At 49.6% G+C, this 15,791-nt stretch overlaps 1 protein-coding gene across 7 annotated transcripts in view; it reads right to left on the bottom strand.

Moving 5' to 3' along the window:
* LOC113936244 (WT1 interacting protein) overlaps positions 1 to 15,791 on the bottom strand; it is a 27,647-nt gene extending 11,856 nt beyond the window's left edge. For all 7 annotated transcript variants that reach the window (XR_003524224.2, XR_003524225.2, XR_003524223.2 and 4 more), the window contains exons 1-4: positions 15,032 to 15,791; positions 9,696 to 9,797; positions 279 to 346; positions 60 to 122 (exon numbers count right to left, since the gene is read on the bottom strand). Coding sequence is in view for 2 of the 7 variants with exons in the window: in XM_027619304.2 (XP_027475105.2) it covers positions 60 to 122; positions 279 to 346; positions 9,696 to 9,797; positions 15,032 to 15,707 (909 nt within the window). In the remaining 5 variants the exon portion in view is untranslated. The remainder of the gene's footprint in view (positions 1 to 59; positions 123 to 278; positions 347 to 9,695; positions 9,798 to 15,031) is intronic.

The raw sequence follows: 15,791 nt of genomic DNA, 5'->3' as shown, positions 1-15,791 counted from the left end.
GGTGGGTCCTAAGACCACCCGTGGCAGGGGGGCTCCAGGAGGCTGGGGGAGGTTCTCACCATCTCCATGATGAGGTGTCCACACACGCTACACTTGTCAGCTGTTTGCTGGAACCCGGAGTACTGAGAGGGGACAGAGGGTCCGGAAGGTCATGTGACAAAGGGGCCCTGGCTGCCCAGCCAGCACCTGCTTCCTGGCCCCGGGCCTCCACGTGAAGCAGGAGGGTCGCCTCCCCTGCTCCCACCCATGGCGCCGGCCGGGCACCCGCTCTGACTCACCAGGAAGTCCTCCTGGCAGTAGACTTTCTCACCCACGTTGTAGAACGCCTTCCCTCGAAGCCGTCTGCCTACAAAGGACGGGGATGGAGAAGAGGGTCCGTGGGCCCCTGGAACCCGGGGATGGGGCCCCGTTTCCATTTCTCAGGACTCGCCTCCAACAGATGAGAAGCAGATCATGGGCAAATTTTAACATTTCCCTTTAATATTAGGTTATTACTGTGCTAATAATAATTTTTTTTTAATTAAACAGAACATGGGGCGCCTCGGTGGCTCAGTTGGTTAAGCGTCTGCCTTCCGCTCAGGTCGTGACCCCAGGGTCCTGGGATCGAGCCCCACATCGGGCTCCCTGCTCAGCGGGGAGCCTGCTTCTCCCTCTGCCTCTTACCCCTACTCATGCTTACTTTCTCTAGTGCTCTCTCTCTCTCTCTCTCAAGTAAATAAATAAAATCTTAGAAGAAAAACCCTACTAGAACTAATAAATGAGTTTATCAGGGTTCTAGGATAGGTGGTCAGAAGGTGAAAACCAAATATCTTTGTATATTGCAATAACAAATGATGGGAAAATGAACTTGCAATATTTAAAACTGCATTCCTAACAGCATCCCAAAAACCCTGCAAAAAACTGAGGGATAAATTTAATAAAAGACGTGTGTGACCCTCACCCTGCCAAACCAGACTTGGCTGAGAGAAATTTCGAAAGACCTCCGTAAAGAGAGCGCTGTACTACTGCTGGAAGACGGTTCTCCGCTGGGACTCTCACATTTCTGCCCATCTTACCGAGGACCGGCAGCGTTCATTCTCAATTACCTCCCCGAGGACATTTGTGAAACATGCTGCTTAGAAGACAGAGCTAGCTTATCTCCCTCTGAAGTAGAAAGCAGGTTTTGTCTGCTGTCCATTATAATACAGATAATGTATTCCTGAGAAACAAGGGACAGAGAGCTTTGCTGACTGCCCACTATAAAACATCAGGGTTCCCTAGCCTTGACATAGACCTGCTACATGTGCAGCATCCACCTGGGCCCCTCTGCATCACCCCTGTGGGACTCGAGGGCATGCAGAATGATTCAGAGGTGAAGCTCATCCTGTCTGCAGGGCTATAAGCCTCTGCCCCAGGGGGCTCGTGTCTTCAGTCAGCATCAGCGAAACAGTGGCAGATAAACATGTCAGCTTACAAGTAGGGAGAAAAATCTCAGTCCTTGACAATCATCTTCATGGCTTCAAACATCTTGATATTAATTCTCCCCAAACTGATCTAGACTTCAATGCCACACATTTAAGATCCCAGCATTCTCATTTTTTTGCGGAAACTGACATGCCAATTCTAATTTGTTTTTTCTTCTTTCAAAGCCTTGTGTTGAGGGCTGACTTCCAATTCTAAAATTTATATAAAAATACAAAGAACCTAAAATAGCCGAATAATCTTGCAAAAGATCAACAATGCTTGGAGACTTACACTACCTATCTGAAGACTTCAAATAATCAAGACTGTGTAACATTGGGGTAAGGAAAGACAGAAAGATCAGTGAAACAGAAAAGAGTGCAAAAATGGCCCATAAATATTTCAATAAACACACAAGTGGGAAAGCAAAGTCTTTTCAGCACATGGTGCTGTGACAAGTGGAGAAAAAAAAAGAAATACGAAACAAAAATGAAACTCAATTCCTCACCTCACACTACACACAAAAGTATATAATGAGGGGCACCTGGGTGGCTCAGTCGGTTATGCATCTGACTTTGGCTCAGGTCATGATCTCGGGGTCCTGAGAATGAGCCCCATGTCGGGCTCCCTGCTCAGCAGGGAGTCTGCTTGTCCCTCTCCCTCTGCCACATCCCCCCTCCCAGCTCGTGCTCTCTCTCTCACACTCTTGCGCTCAAATGAATAAATAAAATCTTTAAAAAAAAAAAGTATAATATGAAGTGGGTTATCAACCTAAACATAAAAATGAGAAACCTAAGAGGCACCTGGCTGGCTCAGTCAGTGGAGCATGTGACTTTTGATCTCCGGGTTGTGAGTTCAAGCCCCACACTGGGTACAGAGATTACTAAAAAAATAAATAAACTTAAAAATATATAGACAGATATAGATATCATTAAATATATTTTTAAATTATCTATAAGAAAATAGGGGCGGGATGCCTGGGTGGCTCAGTCAGTTAAGCGTCTGCCTTTGGCTCAGGTCATGATCCCAGCGTCCTGGGATCGAGCCCCACATCGGGCTCCCTGCTCAGCGGGAAGCCTGCTTCTCCCTCTCCCACTCCGCCTGCTTGTGTTCCCTCTCTTGCTGTCTCTCTCTGTCAAATAAATAAAATCTTAAGAAAGAAAAAGAAAGAAAGAAAGAAAGAAAAAGAAAGAAAGAAAGAAAGAAAGAAAGAAAGAAAGAAAGAAAGAAAGAAAGAAAGAAAGAAAAGAAAGAAAGAAAGAAAGAAAGAAAGAAAGAAAGAAAGAAAGAAAGAAAGAAAGAAAGAAAGAAAGAAAGAGAAAGAAAGAAAGAAGAAAGAAAAAGAAAGAAAAGAAAATTGGGGTGCCTGGGTGGCTCAGCTGGTTGTGTCCGACTCTTAATCTCAGCTCAGGTCTTGATCTCAGGGTCATGAGTTCAAGCCCCACACTGGGCTCCATGCTGGGCTTGGAGCCCACTTAAAAAAAAAAAAGTACTATGAGAAAATATTCACAAAACACACATCTGAAAAGGACTTGTACTCAGAATATATATATTCTTACAACTAAATAATAAAAGACTTAAAGTAACTCTCAATTCAAAAGCTGAGCCAAAGACCTGAACAGACTTCATAAAAGAAGATACAAATGGCCAAGAAGCAGACAAAAAGCAGCTCAACCTTATTAGTCATCAGGGAAATGCAAATTAAAACCACAAGATACCACTTCACATCCATTAGAATGGCTAAAATTAAAAAGACGAAAATGCCAATGGTTGGCAAACATGTAGAATAATACATCCCTAACATTTCTAGTGGGAGTATGAAAATGGCACAACCCCTTTGGAAAAGTATGGCAATCTCTTATGAAGTTAAACATACACTTAGCCTATGACCCAGAAATTCCACTCCTTGGAATTTACCCAAGAGAGAAATGAAAACATTTGTCCACAAATGACCCGTACGAGAATGTTCACAGCACAATCTATCAGTGTGTGCATCTACCACAACTTGTGGTAGATTCAGACAATAAAATCATACTCAGCAATAAAAAGGAGTGAGCTACTAATAATATGTGGATTAGGGGCACCTAGCTGGCGACTCTTGATCTTGGGGCTAAGTTTGAGCCCCACGTTGGGTGTAGAGATTACTTAAAAATAAAATCTGTAGGGGCGCCTGGGTGGCTCAGTTGGTTAAGCGACTGCCTTCGGCTCAGGTCATGATCCTGGAGTCCCGGGATCGAGTCCCACATCGGGCTCCTTGCTCAGCAGGGAGTCTGCTTCTCCCTCTGACCCTCTTCCCTCTCGTGCTCTCTATTTCTCATTCTCTCTCTCTCAAATAAATGGATAAAATCTTTAAAAAAAAAATAAAATAAAATCTGTAGGAGTGCCTGGGTGGCTCAGTCATTAAGCGTCTCCCTTTGGCTCCGGTCATGATCCCAGGGTCCTGGGATCGAGCCCTGCATCGGGCTCCCTGCTTGGTGGGGAGCCTGCTTCTCCCTCTCTCACTCCCCCTACTTGTGCTCTCTCTCTCTGTGTCAAATACAGAAATAAAAATTTTAAAAATAAGTAAATAAAATCATTTAAAAAAGACACAGGGACTTAAAAAAAAATAACGTTTAGCAAAAAAAAAAAAAATTCAGCCACAGAATAGTATATAATCTACAACTTCATTTATATGAAGTTCTAGGAGAGACAAAACTAATCTATGGTGGGAGAAATCAGAACATTGATTGAGCAGGTGTGATGGGAAATACTGGGCATCAACTAAAAAAGGGCAAGATTAGAGTTCCTAGGATGTTAAAATTTTTCTGTATCCTTGTTAGGGGTGTGAGATACATAAACATATACATGTATCCAAAGTCTTTGAACTACATACTTAAGATCTGTTTGCTATACCATCTGTAACCTGAACTCAGTTACACACACACACACAAAGATAAACTTGAAACATTATGTGCCACAGTAAAGAAGTGCTGGAAGATTGATGGAGACTTGCCAAAATACTCATAAGAGAAAAACAATTTTGCCCCCTATTCAAGTTTAAAACTTTTCTTACTAAAGTTTGAAAATACGCCCTGGGGAAACCCCCCTCTACACAGACCTCACCCAATTCCCGCAGACAGACCTCCACAATCAAAAATGATGAAAACGTGAAGAAACAAGGTATCACGGCCAAGAGTGAGGAGAAACAATAAACAACTGAGGCAGGACTTCAAAGACATTAGATATTAGGATTATTGGATACAGAATACGAGTATTTAATATGCTTACAAAATAAAAACAGATGTCCGAAACCTGACACTACAAAGACTTCTTGGACAGGACGTTAAAGGCGGTAACTGAAAACAAAGATAAATTGGACTTCACTAAGAATTTCTCTTCATCAGAAGACATCGTTAAGAAGGTAATGAAGCAAGAATAGGTCAGGAAAGGAATTTACAACACATATATCCAACACAGAACCCGGTATCCAAGATGCATACAGAACTCCTATAAATCAATAAAAGTCAAACAACCCAATTTAGAAATGGGCAAAAGACTTCAAAAGTCACTTTACAAACAAAGGCATTCAAATGGCCAACAGACATAAAAAGGTATATGAGCCTCCACTACTCATCAGAGAAATTCCCATTAAAATCTCATTAATAGGGGTGCCTGGGTGGCTCAGTCGTTAAGCGTCTGCCTTCGGCTCAGGTCATGATCCCGGGGTCCTGGGATCGAGTCCCGCATCGGGCTCCCTGCTCCGCGGGAAGCCTGCTTCTCCCTCTCCCACTCCCCCTGCTTGTGTTCCCTCTCTCTGTCTCTCTCTGTCAAATGAATAAATAAAATCTTAAAAAAAAAATCTCATTAATATACCACGCCACCCCCACTAGAATGGCTGAAGACTGACAATGCTTCATGCTGGCGGGAATGAGGAAAAACTGGAATTCTAATACATTGCCAATGGGATAATAAACTGCTTCGTCTACTACGGTAAAGTGCTTAGCAGCATATATTAGAGTGACTCCAGGACCCAGAAACTCCACTGCTAGAAAAGTAAGTATAGGAGCGCCTGGATGGCTCGGTATGTAGAGCATGCGACTCAATCTCAGGGTTGTGAGTTTGAGCCCCATGTTGGGTGTAGAGATTACTTAAAAATAAAATCTTAGGGGAGCCTGGGTGGCTCAGTCGTTAAGCGTCTGCCTTTGGCTCAGGTCATGATCTCAGGGTCCTGGGATCGAGCCCCACATCGGGCTCCCTGCTCAGCGGGAAGCCTGCTTCTCCCTCCTCCACTCCCCCCTGCTTGTGTTCCCTCTCTCGCTGTGTCTGTCAAAATAAATAAATAAAAAATCTTTAAAAAAATAAAATAAAATCTAAAAAAAAAGAAAAATAAGTATAAAGATCTGTCAATGGACATAGACACAATACAACAGTTTTATTTATAATCACCAAATTATGGTGATCATCAGTACAGCTTAAAAGTCATGTACTGATGACTGGAAGGGGCATAAGGTAATCTTCTGGGATGATGGAAATGTTCTGTACCTTGATCTGAATGGTGATTACATGGGCACATAGACAGGTACAAATGTATCAAGCTGTAATACACTCAAGATTAGTATGTTTTACACTCTTCATGTATTTTCAATCGTGATAAAAAGCAAGACACTATCAAAAATGTTGAGGCAGATTTGAAAAAAGGACCAAAAAGAACTTCTAGAAAAAAAAAAAAATCCAATCAATGAAATGAAAAACTCAGTGAAAGAGTTCAATAGGAGATTAAAGACAGCTGAAGAGAAAAAAAATGATCTGGATCCTGGCTTCTGGAAGACAGATCTGAGGAAATTAAACAGAATGGGAGACAGAGAAATGGATAATATGAGAGGAAGAGATTAAGAGACACAATAGAGGGGTGCCTGGGTGGCTCAGTCGGTTAAGTCAGGTCATGATCCCAGGGTCCTGGGATAGAGTCCCACATCTGGCTCTGAGCAGGGAGCCTGCTTCTCCCTTTCCCTCTGCCCCAACACCCACCCCCCGCCACGCTTATTCTCTCTCTTTCAAACAAATAAATACAATCTTTAAAAAAAAAAAGACACAAAAGAATGAGAAAGTCTAATACTCCTACCTTGAATTCTAGAAATAAATAACAGAATGGGAGAGAAGCAACTTTTGAAAATGAAATAGCTGAGATCTTCCCCAAATTGATAAAAGACCTGAATCTTCAGAGGCACCTGGGTCCAGGCTCAGTCATTTAAGCCTCTGCCTTCAGCTCAGGTCATGATCCCAGGGTCTTGGGATCAAACCCCGCATTGGGCTCCCTGCTCAATGGGGAGTCTGCTTCTCCCTCTCCCTCCCCGTTCTTGCTCTCTCTCTCAAATACATAAATGAAATCTTAAAAAAAAAAAAAGAGTCCCATGCTCTATCGACTGAGCCAGCCAGGCATGCCTACATTAATGAATTTTTTAATGTGAATCCACCCTAGGATTCTTCAAATAAACTCAACTTGGACATAATGTATTATCTTGATTAAACACTGGTGAATTCAGTTCCGGAGGAAAAAAGACGGGAATAAAATAAATAGTACCAAAAAAAAAAAAAAAAAAAATCCCAGAACTGAGGAGGCAAATCTCCAGTCCAAGAGGGCTCTGTGTGTGCCCAGCGCACCCACAATGGCTAAAAGCCTACACTAAACATAAATAAGATATCCTAAGTCAGGCTACTGCTGTATTGTACGACGTCAGAAGCACCACTGTGTTATATCTACGTAAATGGCGCCACCGTGTGCAGAACACAGCCATTTCCAGAGGCCATTATAGCCAGGATTTGTGCAACATGACAGACCTCCTCCCAAGAGCTCCCCAAAGGAAAACGTGGATCACACACACACAAACGCGAATCAGGATGGCGTCAGAATGTAGCCGCAACAGTGGCTGCTGGAAGACGAAACCATGACTTCAAAATGCTGAGGGAGAGGTGCCTGGCTGGCTTAGTCCTCGGGGAGTACGACTCTTAATCTCAGGGTTGTAGGCTCAGGCCCCATGTTGGATGTCGAGATTACTTAAAAATAAAATCTCTAAAAAAATAAAAGGTTGAGTGAAAATTGTTTCAAATTTGGAAATCTATTCCAAATCTAGTACGAGGGTAGAGTAAAGGCATTTCAGACATAGCAGAATTCAGAACACTGACCTCCCACATGCCCTTTCTTAGAGAACGATAGCAAAATCTTGTAGGCAGTGCTTCACAGCTTTGATTCCTTCCTTCTCCAAGTTGTTCAGTATCCAACCTTACCTCAGCCAACCTGGCTCATTCAAGGGAAACCTGAATCCACTCCCATTATCCATGGATGGGCTTCACTAGTATAAAGATAACTCCTCTTCCCTTATTACGGTATTATTCAGAGACTCAGGCAAGTCAGTCAATCATAGGCCTCCCCACCACTCAAGAAATTGGGTCAGGAATGGATGTGTGAGATGCTCTGGCCAATGACATACAAAAAGATATTTGCTAGGTGCTTTCTGGGAAAGAAGTTTCTAAAAACATAACTAGAAGAGATGCCCCCTCTTCCTCCAGACTAGTGGGGTATCATAGAAGTCTCAGACATTTCACCACCATAAGAGAAGTTGCCCTAAGGAAAAAGCCAAACCCAAGGGAAACCCAGCCAAGCTACTCATAGGGCCTGAGGCACTAGATCAATCCCAACCTGAAGCCAGCCCTATCTCTGCACTCCCAGTTCACTGAGCCAAAAAATATTTTCCAAGTTTAAGCCTCCTCAGCACCTTCTCTGTCATCCCCAGCAAAAAGCTTCCAGGAAATAGTGGATTCAATTCAGGGAGTATACACAGGAAGACACAGAATGGGCACTCCACAGGGGTCCAGAGGACAACCAACTCAGACTGAGTCTTCCAATGGAAATTCAGTAGGATGCCTTATATAATGGAGCCTGGGGTGGGGGAGAAGATATGATGAAACAAGCCAATACAAGGGGGAAAAAGGTTAAAAAAAGAAAAAAAAACTCCAGGAAAAGTAAAAGACTATAAGGGGGGAAAAAAGGGGGGGGGATGTAATCACAGTATAATTCTTGGCTCTGCAGTGAATTTTTAAATAGTCAAAGTAACATAAACCTGGATGACTGACTTAACTGCAATTTATGATGGGAGTACACTGAGAAAACCGAAGAAAGAGAAACGGGTAGTGTAAGAACCTGTTCCTCATCTGTCATAGCAAAAGTAAGGCCAAAAGTGACACATCCCTGCTTGCGCTAAATAAATAAATAAATAAATAAATAAATAAATAAATAAATAAATAAAATCTTAAAATTAAAGAAAAAAGAGCAACGTATGCTTGTTATGGATAGAAAGGTGTCTACTAGATCTAGAAATTGCTAAAAAAATATCAAGCGGTTGCTGCTGGTGAATGGGACCAGGAGTGGAAAAATGAGCGGTTTTTTGCTATTGCAAAAATAGCTTCTCGGGGGGCGCCTGGGTGGCTCAGTTGGTTAAGCAACTGCCTTTGGCTCAGGTCATGATCCCGGGGTCCTGGGATCGAGCCCCACATCGGGCTTCCTGCTCAGTGGGAGCTTGCTTCTCCCTTCCTCTCTGCTGCTCCCCCTGCTTGTGTTCCCTCTCACGCTGTCTCTCTCTCTCTCTCTCTCTCAATTAAACAGATAAATAAAATATTTAAAAAAAATAAAAATAGCTTCTTGGGACTACCTGACTTAACACTGTGCACGAATTACACTTCTATAAAATAAAATATTAAAATGCTTAGTGTAAATAAATGAAAGACATTTGCTTGGGGACAAAGCCTGAAGGAATGGTAGTAGAATTAAGAGTGTAGATTTATTAGGTTGGTTGGGTAACAGCTACTTTTTTCTTTTTACAACTTTGTCTACTTACATTATAACATTTATAGTTTATACTGTGTGTCAAATTGGGAGAAAACGTACATTGCAGGGAAGAGAAGTATCAGCCCCACACCCACGCAGCCAGGAGACATCAGCAGCCTGCACAGGAGGGAGGCCCCAACGCCGAGGGCCCCAGGGGCAGACCTTCCCTATGGCCAGGAACCTCTCCTCCCTGGTTCCACACCTCCCTCCCCAGGGCCCAGCAGATCTCCCAGGGGTCTGGGCCTCCCGAACAGTCCAGGTCCGGAAGGAAAGGGGCTACAACTCAGCTTCCTCCACGCTCCACCTGGGCCAGAGCTGGGTGGTCCTCCATCTGCTTGGGACTTAGGTGCAAGGGGGTCCGTGGTGCAAGGCGGCCAAGGAAGAGGTTACCTACCACAGGAGTCGCAGGTGAAGCAATCTGTGTGATACAGGCTCCCCATTGCCTGGCACGCCTGCCTTGCTCCGTAGATGCCAAGCCCACACTGGATGCAGATGCCTAAGGGAAGAGAGGCAGGAGAGAGCCGAGGTTAGCACCAGAACTGCCCTGATGCTGCCTGACCGTGGGCGAATGAACTTCCCAAGGCCTCCGCCGCTCAGTTACTAATGGCTGACGTGGGAACAATACGGGTATCCTGGGTTTTGTGCTCGTGGTTGTTTGAGGACTCAAAGAGGTAAGGAGAGTACCCAGCACAGAGTCAGGGCTCACCAATACCATCCTTGCCAGCAAAATGTTAATGACATGCGGGGAGTCTGGGTGGCTCAGTTGGTTAGGTGTCTGACTCTTGGTTTCGGCTCAGGTTGTGATCTCAGGATGGTGAGATCGAGCCCCACGTTGGGCTCCGTGCTCAGTGCAGAGTCTGCTTGAGATTCACCCTCTCCCTCTGCCCCTCTCCCTGCTCCCATGTGCTCGTGCGCGTGCTCTCTCTCTCTCTCAATAATCTTTTTTTTTTTTTAAGATTTTATTTATTTATTTGAAAGCAAGAGAGAACAAGCAGGGGGAGCAGCAGAGGGAGAGGGAGAAGCAGGCTCTCCGCTGAGCAAGGAGCCTGATGCGGGGCTCGATCCCAGGACCCTGGGGTCATGACCTGAGCCGAAGGCAGACGCTTAACCGACTAGGCCACCCAGGCGCCCCTATTAATGACATGTTAATACTAGAAAGTCATTCTGAGCCCCTTCACCAGTGACCTGTTCTTGGGTTTGACACAAAATCCTTTCCGCTGTCTCTGAGCCAGAAAGAATAAAGAGCACACAGGCATAACCAGGGCAGGGTCACTGAGCTCCCCCAGCCCTGCTTTCCTCATCTGGAGCAGAAGGTGAATCTATTCTTTTGTTTAACCAGCATGTCGGTCGACATTGCTGCGCTACCACATACCCCACAGTTTAGGTGCTGGAAATTCTGCCATGCACCAAGGGTCCCCAGCCTCGAGGAGCCTCTGCGCCCGTGGAGGCGGACAGATGACAAGAGGTAAATAAGTGCTATGGAGGAAAATAGGGCTGACTAAGTATCTACCTGAGTGTGTGAGTTTTAAATAGGACGATGAAGGAGAAGACCCCGGTGACAGGGTGACATTTGAGCTACGGTCTAGAAGAAATCAGGGAGGAAGGTGCCATGCAAGCATCAGGGATTCCTGGAGGGAATCGAGGACCACCCCTAGCAGCACAGTGCCCAGCAGGCAGGGAAGGGGAGGTAAGGAAAAGGGTGACCAGCAATGCCAGGGACCCAGAACGTAGGCCGCCAGCCCGGAAGTCCCCTTCAGTTACCCAGGGTCTCCCACACCCCCCAGGGCATGAAGATGGGCTTCTAGACCTTAAGTCTGCTGCCTGCTCCAGGACATGCTGCCCTCACCATCTCTCTCTCCTGCTTTCTCCCAGATCTCTCTCGTTAGCATTTAACCATGGCTGAGCCTCTCGCCTATCACCACTGCCCCAAGTCAAGAAAGCTCAGTCCACACTCAGCCGTCTCCTGACTGTGCAGACCTCCAGGCTTTCTGTCCTGACCCTGCTCTAGAGGTGGACCGGCTCCTCCTCCTTCCTTTCCAGGATCTGACCCACACCTAACTTTCTGGTTCTTCTCCCGTCCCAGCCCTAGTGGGAGCTCCCTGCACTGTCCTGGGCCTCCCATTCCTCGGCCTCCCCAGGGGAGGGAGGGCCAGCTCGGATGTCCTCAAAACCAGGCAGGCACGCCAAGGCGGCCGAGGGGGACCCAGGTGAATGGAGAACCAGAGCCTCGGCTGTGGATGGATACTGGGTGGGAACGCAGGCCCAGAGTTGCTAAGGGGTCAAAATTTTCCAAGGAAGCTAGAAATCTAGATTTGTATGTGAAATCTTTCCGCCCTCAATTACTAACTTACATGTTTTGAAAATGCAGATGCCAAACACACCAGGCCCGCAGGTCTCCAACACGCGGCTGTACCCGGGCTGCCCAGGGTCCCACCCACGGCTCAACGCCTCACCCCCTGCCAAGGGCTCCTGGCGCTCTGCCCCAGCCCAGACCTCTCCCGAGTCACGGATCCACCTCCCAGCAGGCCCCAGACCACTGCAGATCCGGAACAGAGCTCTGGATTTCCCACAGAACTGCTCTTGCCTCTGGGTTCCGGCTCGGGAAACAGCACTTGCGTGTAGCTGGGTTTCAGGAAGCATGTAGGTCTACCCTCTCTTTGTCACCTCCAACGCTGAATCTCAGCTCCTCTGTTCCCTGATTGCCACTTCATTCCCTTCCCCTCACTTCCAGTGGCCTGATTCAACGTCACCAACTCTCATCCCAAAGGCCATTTCAAGAGCGTCCTCAACGCCCGGCCCCCAACAGTCCATCCTGCAAACTGCTGCTAGACTCATCTTTCTAAAGTGAAAATAACCAACCGCCTCCCCCTTACCCTTGTCCATCAACTCCGAACACCTGACCTTGTCACTTTCCTAAGTTACCAGAATCCGTGGTGAAGAGTGAAAGTCAGTTGCCCCGTGGGAAGCAGCACGGGAGCCGGGACAGGAGGGGAGGCTATGACTCTGTAGGATTCACTTTTGCTTCTGTTTGCTTTTTTTTTCCTAAATACGTGCTTGCATCACTGTAATAAAAAGACACCGAAGAAAGAGAACCAGGAGCACGGAGTCCACACAAAATTCAGGGAGTACAGCATTTCGGAGAGAGTGGACGCCACCTGTGGGATGTAACAGTGAGAGGCCAAGGCCTGGCAAACACCGGCTGGGCTCGGGCGTCACCAGGGTCCTGTGCAAGAGTCGGCTCAGTCCCATGAGGGGAGACTGCAGGCAGGAAGGGTGAGCATGCAGCGAGCCTTTGTGGCCATACAAGAGTGGGTTTGCTTCTTCCTCGCCTTGTTTCTTTTCTTTTCTTTTTAATGGAAGACCCTTTGTATATCATTATAACCAAAGAAAAAGGGCCAGTGGAAAGAGGAAAGCCGAAGGTGGAGGAGTTGGGGGTTGGAGGTGAAATGACTGTGGTCCTCAGCTCTGGACGTGGACTTGACACCCAGAGGGTAACAGGCGGCCTGCAACTGCGGACCTCAACTTTCTCAGCAAAGTCGAAAGCAAGCGCAGGAGCCAGAGAGACAGGAAGATTGTTGAGGGAATAAAAGAGGGAACGGACCAAGGCTTAGGGCGACGGGTGGTGCCCAGAAGATCACAGGGGGTCAAGACCATCACCCCACCCCCCACCCCCAGTATAGCAGCAAAAAAGGGTGCTGGGGCACTGATTCGGAGTTGGGGGTCTGCGGGGCAGAGGGGATTCGAGGAACCAGTGAGACCAGGTGGCAGTCAGAACTGAAGTCTGCCTGAGGATGGAAAAACAGGGTGTGGCCCTGGGAGGAGGTGGCTCCAGAGAAGGGAGGGAGGTCACCAAAGAGGTTCTGGGGAAAAAAAAAAAAAGGTTCCGGAAGCCCGAGGCTGTTGGCTGGCTAAGGGCGGTGGAACTTGGTGAGGAGACAAGGGAACGTTCCAAAGATGTCAATGAACGGAGAGAGGGGCCAGGAGGTCAGCAAATGTCAAGGCCAAGGAGAAGGGGGGATGGCACAGAGAGGAAGAAACACACGGAGGATGGGGAATATCAGACAGCCCTTTTGAGCTCATGCTACCTGCCGACTTCCTTTTGCAGAACCATGCATTATTCAAGTTGAACTGAATGAAACTGCCCCTTAAGCTCCCAAAACTCAAATATCAGCACTAAGTTATCAGCAATTCAAGCAGATAGTTGCCCATATTTTTATAAATTAGGAAAATGTTACCTAGATTTGGTTTCCCTTGGAAAAAAGAAGACCTACCATCCCTCGCCTCCCACTCCTCGGTGGCTCCCTTGGGCCCCTTTAGAAAGGATGACCCACCAGCTTCAGCCCTTCACTCTCCCACTACCTGCTTGGGTCTGGCCAGCTCAGCTTCACACAAAGAGCCATGAGCAGCTGCGGAGGCTCACAGAACCCCCCCCCCCCCCCCCCCCGGGGCCCTGCAGTGCAGGGAGACAGGACACAAGCAGCCTCGCCTGGAGAGAGCACAGGAGTCGTTTTCTTAAGAAGACCACCGCAGCTTCGGCTCCTGGCACCTGCCCAGCAGGAGAGGAAACAGTTTCCTGACCCATCTCCGCGCTCCCAAGCCACCCGACCGACAGCCGCAAGACCTAACAAACCACACATTCTCACCCCAACTCTCCAGATGGGCCTGAAACCCTTCTGGGCGAGCCCCATCCCAAGGGCAGACCGACCCTGCGGCCCAGACACTCCCTTGAACACCTGAGCCCTCCCAGGCTGTCACCCTGGGCGCAGAGTGGAACAATGCACATCCTTGCTCGCCTCCCTTGGCCCACATTCTTTCTCCTGCCCGGAATGCCCCCACCTAGTCTGTCACATACAGCCTCCTCCTCCCTCAAGATCCAGTTCAGGGCGGTCCTGAGCTGCTGGCTGGAATGAACGCATGAAAGATACAAACCCCTGGACAGCCTCGGTCCTGCTGGGCATGATAAGCACTCCCACCCGCGCCCGCTCAAAGCCAGGTGCCTCCGCCTTCCTCCTTATTTATCCGTAAGGGAGGGAGGGACCGCAGTTAAGAGTTATCCAAAGAACTTTAGGGATGGGGAGGCCAGGGTCTGACTGGGAAACAGAGGATGTCAGAGACTGGTGCGCTTTGTAACTGCTGCGAAGCAGGACTCCCTTTGGAAACAGCCCATATACGCAGCACAGCCCAGAGCGAGGACAGCCCAGTGTGACCGGCTTGGTCCCCTTACACCTCAGGGTGGGCTTCCCCGCCCTCACACACACTGCCTCCGGTCACTGCCATTACCAAAGCTTCGGGTCAGGAGGGTCCCGTGGCACCTGGCCCAGTCCACCTCCCTGCTCCTGTCCACTCCCCACACTGCTGGGAGTTACGGGCACACCAGCACGGCGGGGTCCTACACTGCCGATCACAAAGCGCAATGCAGGATGAGCGGAGGCAAACGCTAAGGATGAAGAAGAAATGATCCGAAAACGGCTAATTCCGCCTACCGACAGGACTTGTTCCTCAACTGAAGAGCAGTGAGTGCACCAACTCATTTGGCCAGAACCCCTTCCTCGGCCGGAGACTCACAGGCGAAGTCGCCGCTCTAAATAAACCTCGGACCCTGCGGCTTTCACTCACCCCCCCCCACCCCGCCCAGCCCCACCGAGACACGCTTTTCTCCGCGCGGCCCACCCCGACGGCGGCGGGGGGCTCGGGCCGGGCGCGGAGGGCGGCGCGGCCGGGCTCGCTCACCGAAGTAGTCCCGCGCCGTGCGCGCCTCCAGCGCCCGCTCCAGCTCGCGGGTCAGCGCCTCCAGCCGCCGCTCCGCCGCGCTCGGGCCGCCCTCTCGGCCCGCGGGCAGCTGCAGCGAAGGCAGAGGAAAGGGGGCCGGCCCCGCAGGCTCCGGGGAGCGAGTGGGCGCGGGACCCGCGCCGGACAGGAGCAGGTCGGCGTAGGCGCCGGCCGAGCCGCGGGAGCCGAGACTGGACACGCTGGAGCGGGCGCTGCCCACCGACGGCGGCCCGGGGCCGGGGCGCGGGTCCGAGCGGCCGGAGCGCGGGCTGCCGTGGCGCTGGTCGTAGCCCAGGCTGATGCCGCTGGAGCGGGCGCTGCCGCAGCCGCCGCCGTCGGAGCCCGCCAGGCTGGCCCGCGGGCTGCCCGCAGGCTGCGCGCTGAGCTCGGGGGCCGCCGCGCGTCGCGGGCCTCGCTCCCCACGGCTCAGTCCGTCCGGCCCGGCCTCGGGGCCGCCGCCGCCGCCGCCGCCGCCCTTCCCTCTGCGGCCCAGCGCCTGCGCCGCCTCGTCTCCTGGCCCGGGCCGCGGCCCCCGCCGACCCCGGCCTGGAGAGTCGCCGCCCGCCTCCAGCTCCCGCAGGGCCAGCCCGGCCAGGAGCAGGGCCGCCTCGTCCGCAGCCGCCCGGGAGCGCTGCATGGCCCGGCCCGCCGGCCCCGGCGCGTCACCTCCGCCTCCGCTTCCCGCCGCCGCTCCGGCCGCGCCGCCGCATCGTCCGCCCCA

This window comes from Zalophus californianus, chromosome 17 (assembly GCF_009762305.2).
Source record: "Zalophus californianus isolate mZalCal1 chromosome 17, mZalCal1.pri.v2, whole genome shotgun sequence".
NCBI classification, from domain to species: domain Eukaryota; kingdom Metazoa; phylum Chordata; class Mammalia; order Carnivora; family Otariidae; genus Zalophus; species Zalophus californianus.
This window is presented reverse-complemented; position numbering and strand designations above follow the sequence as displayed.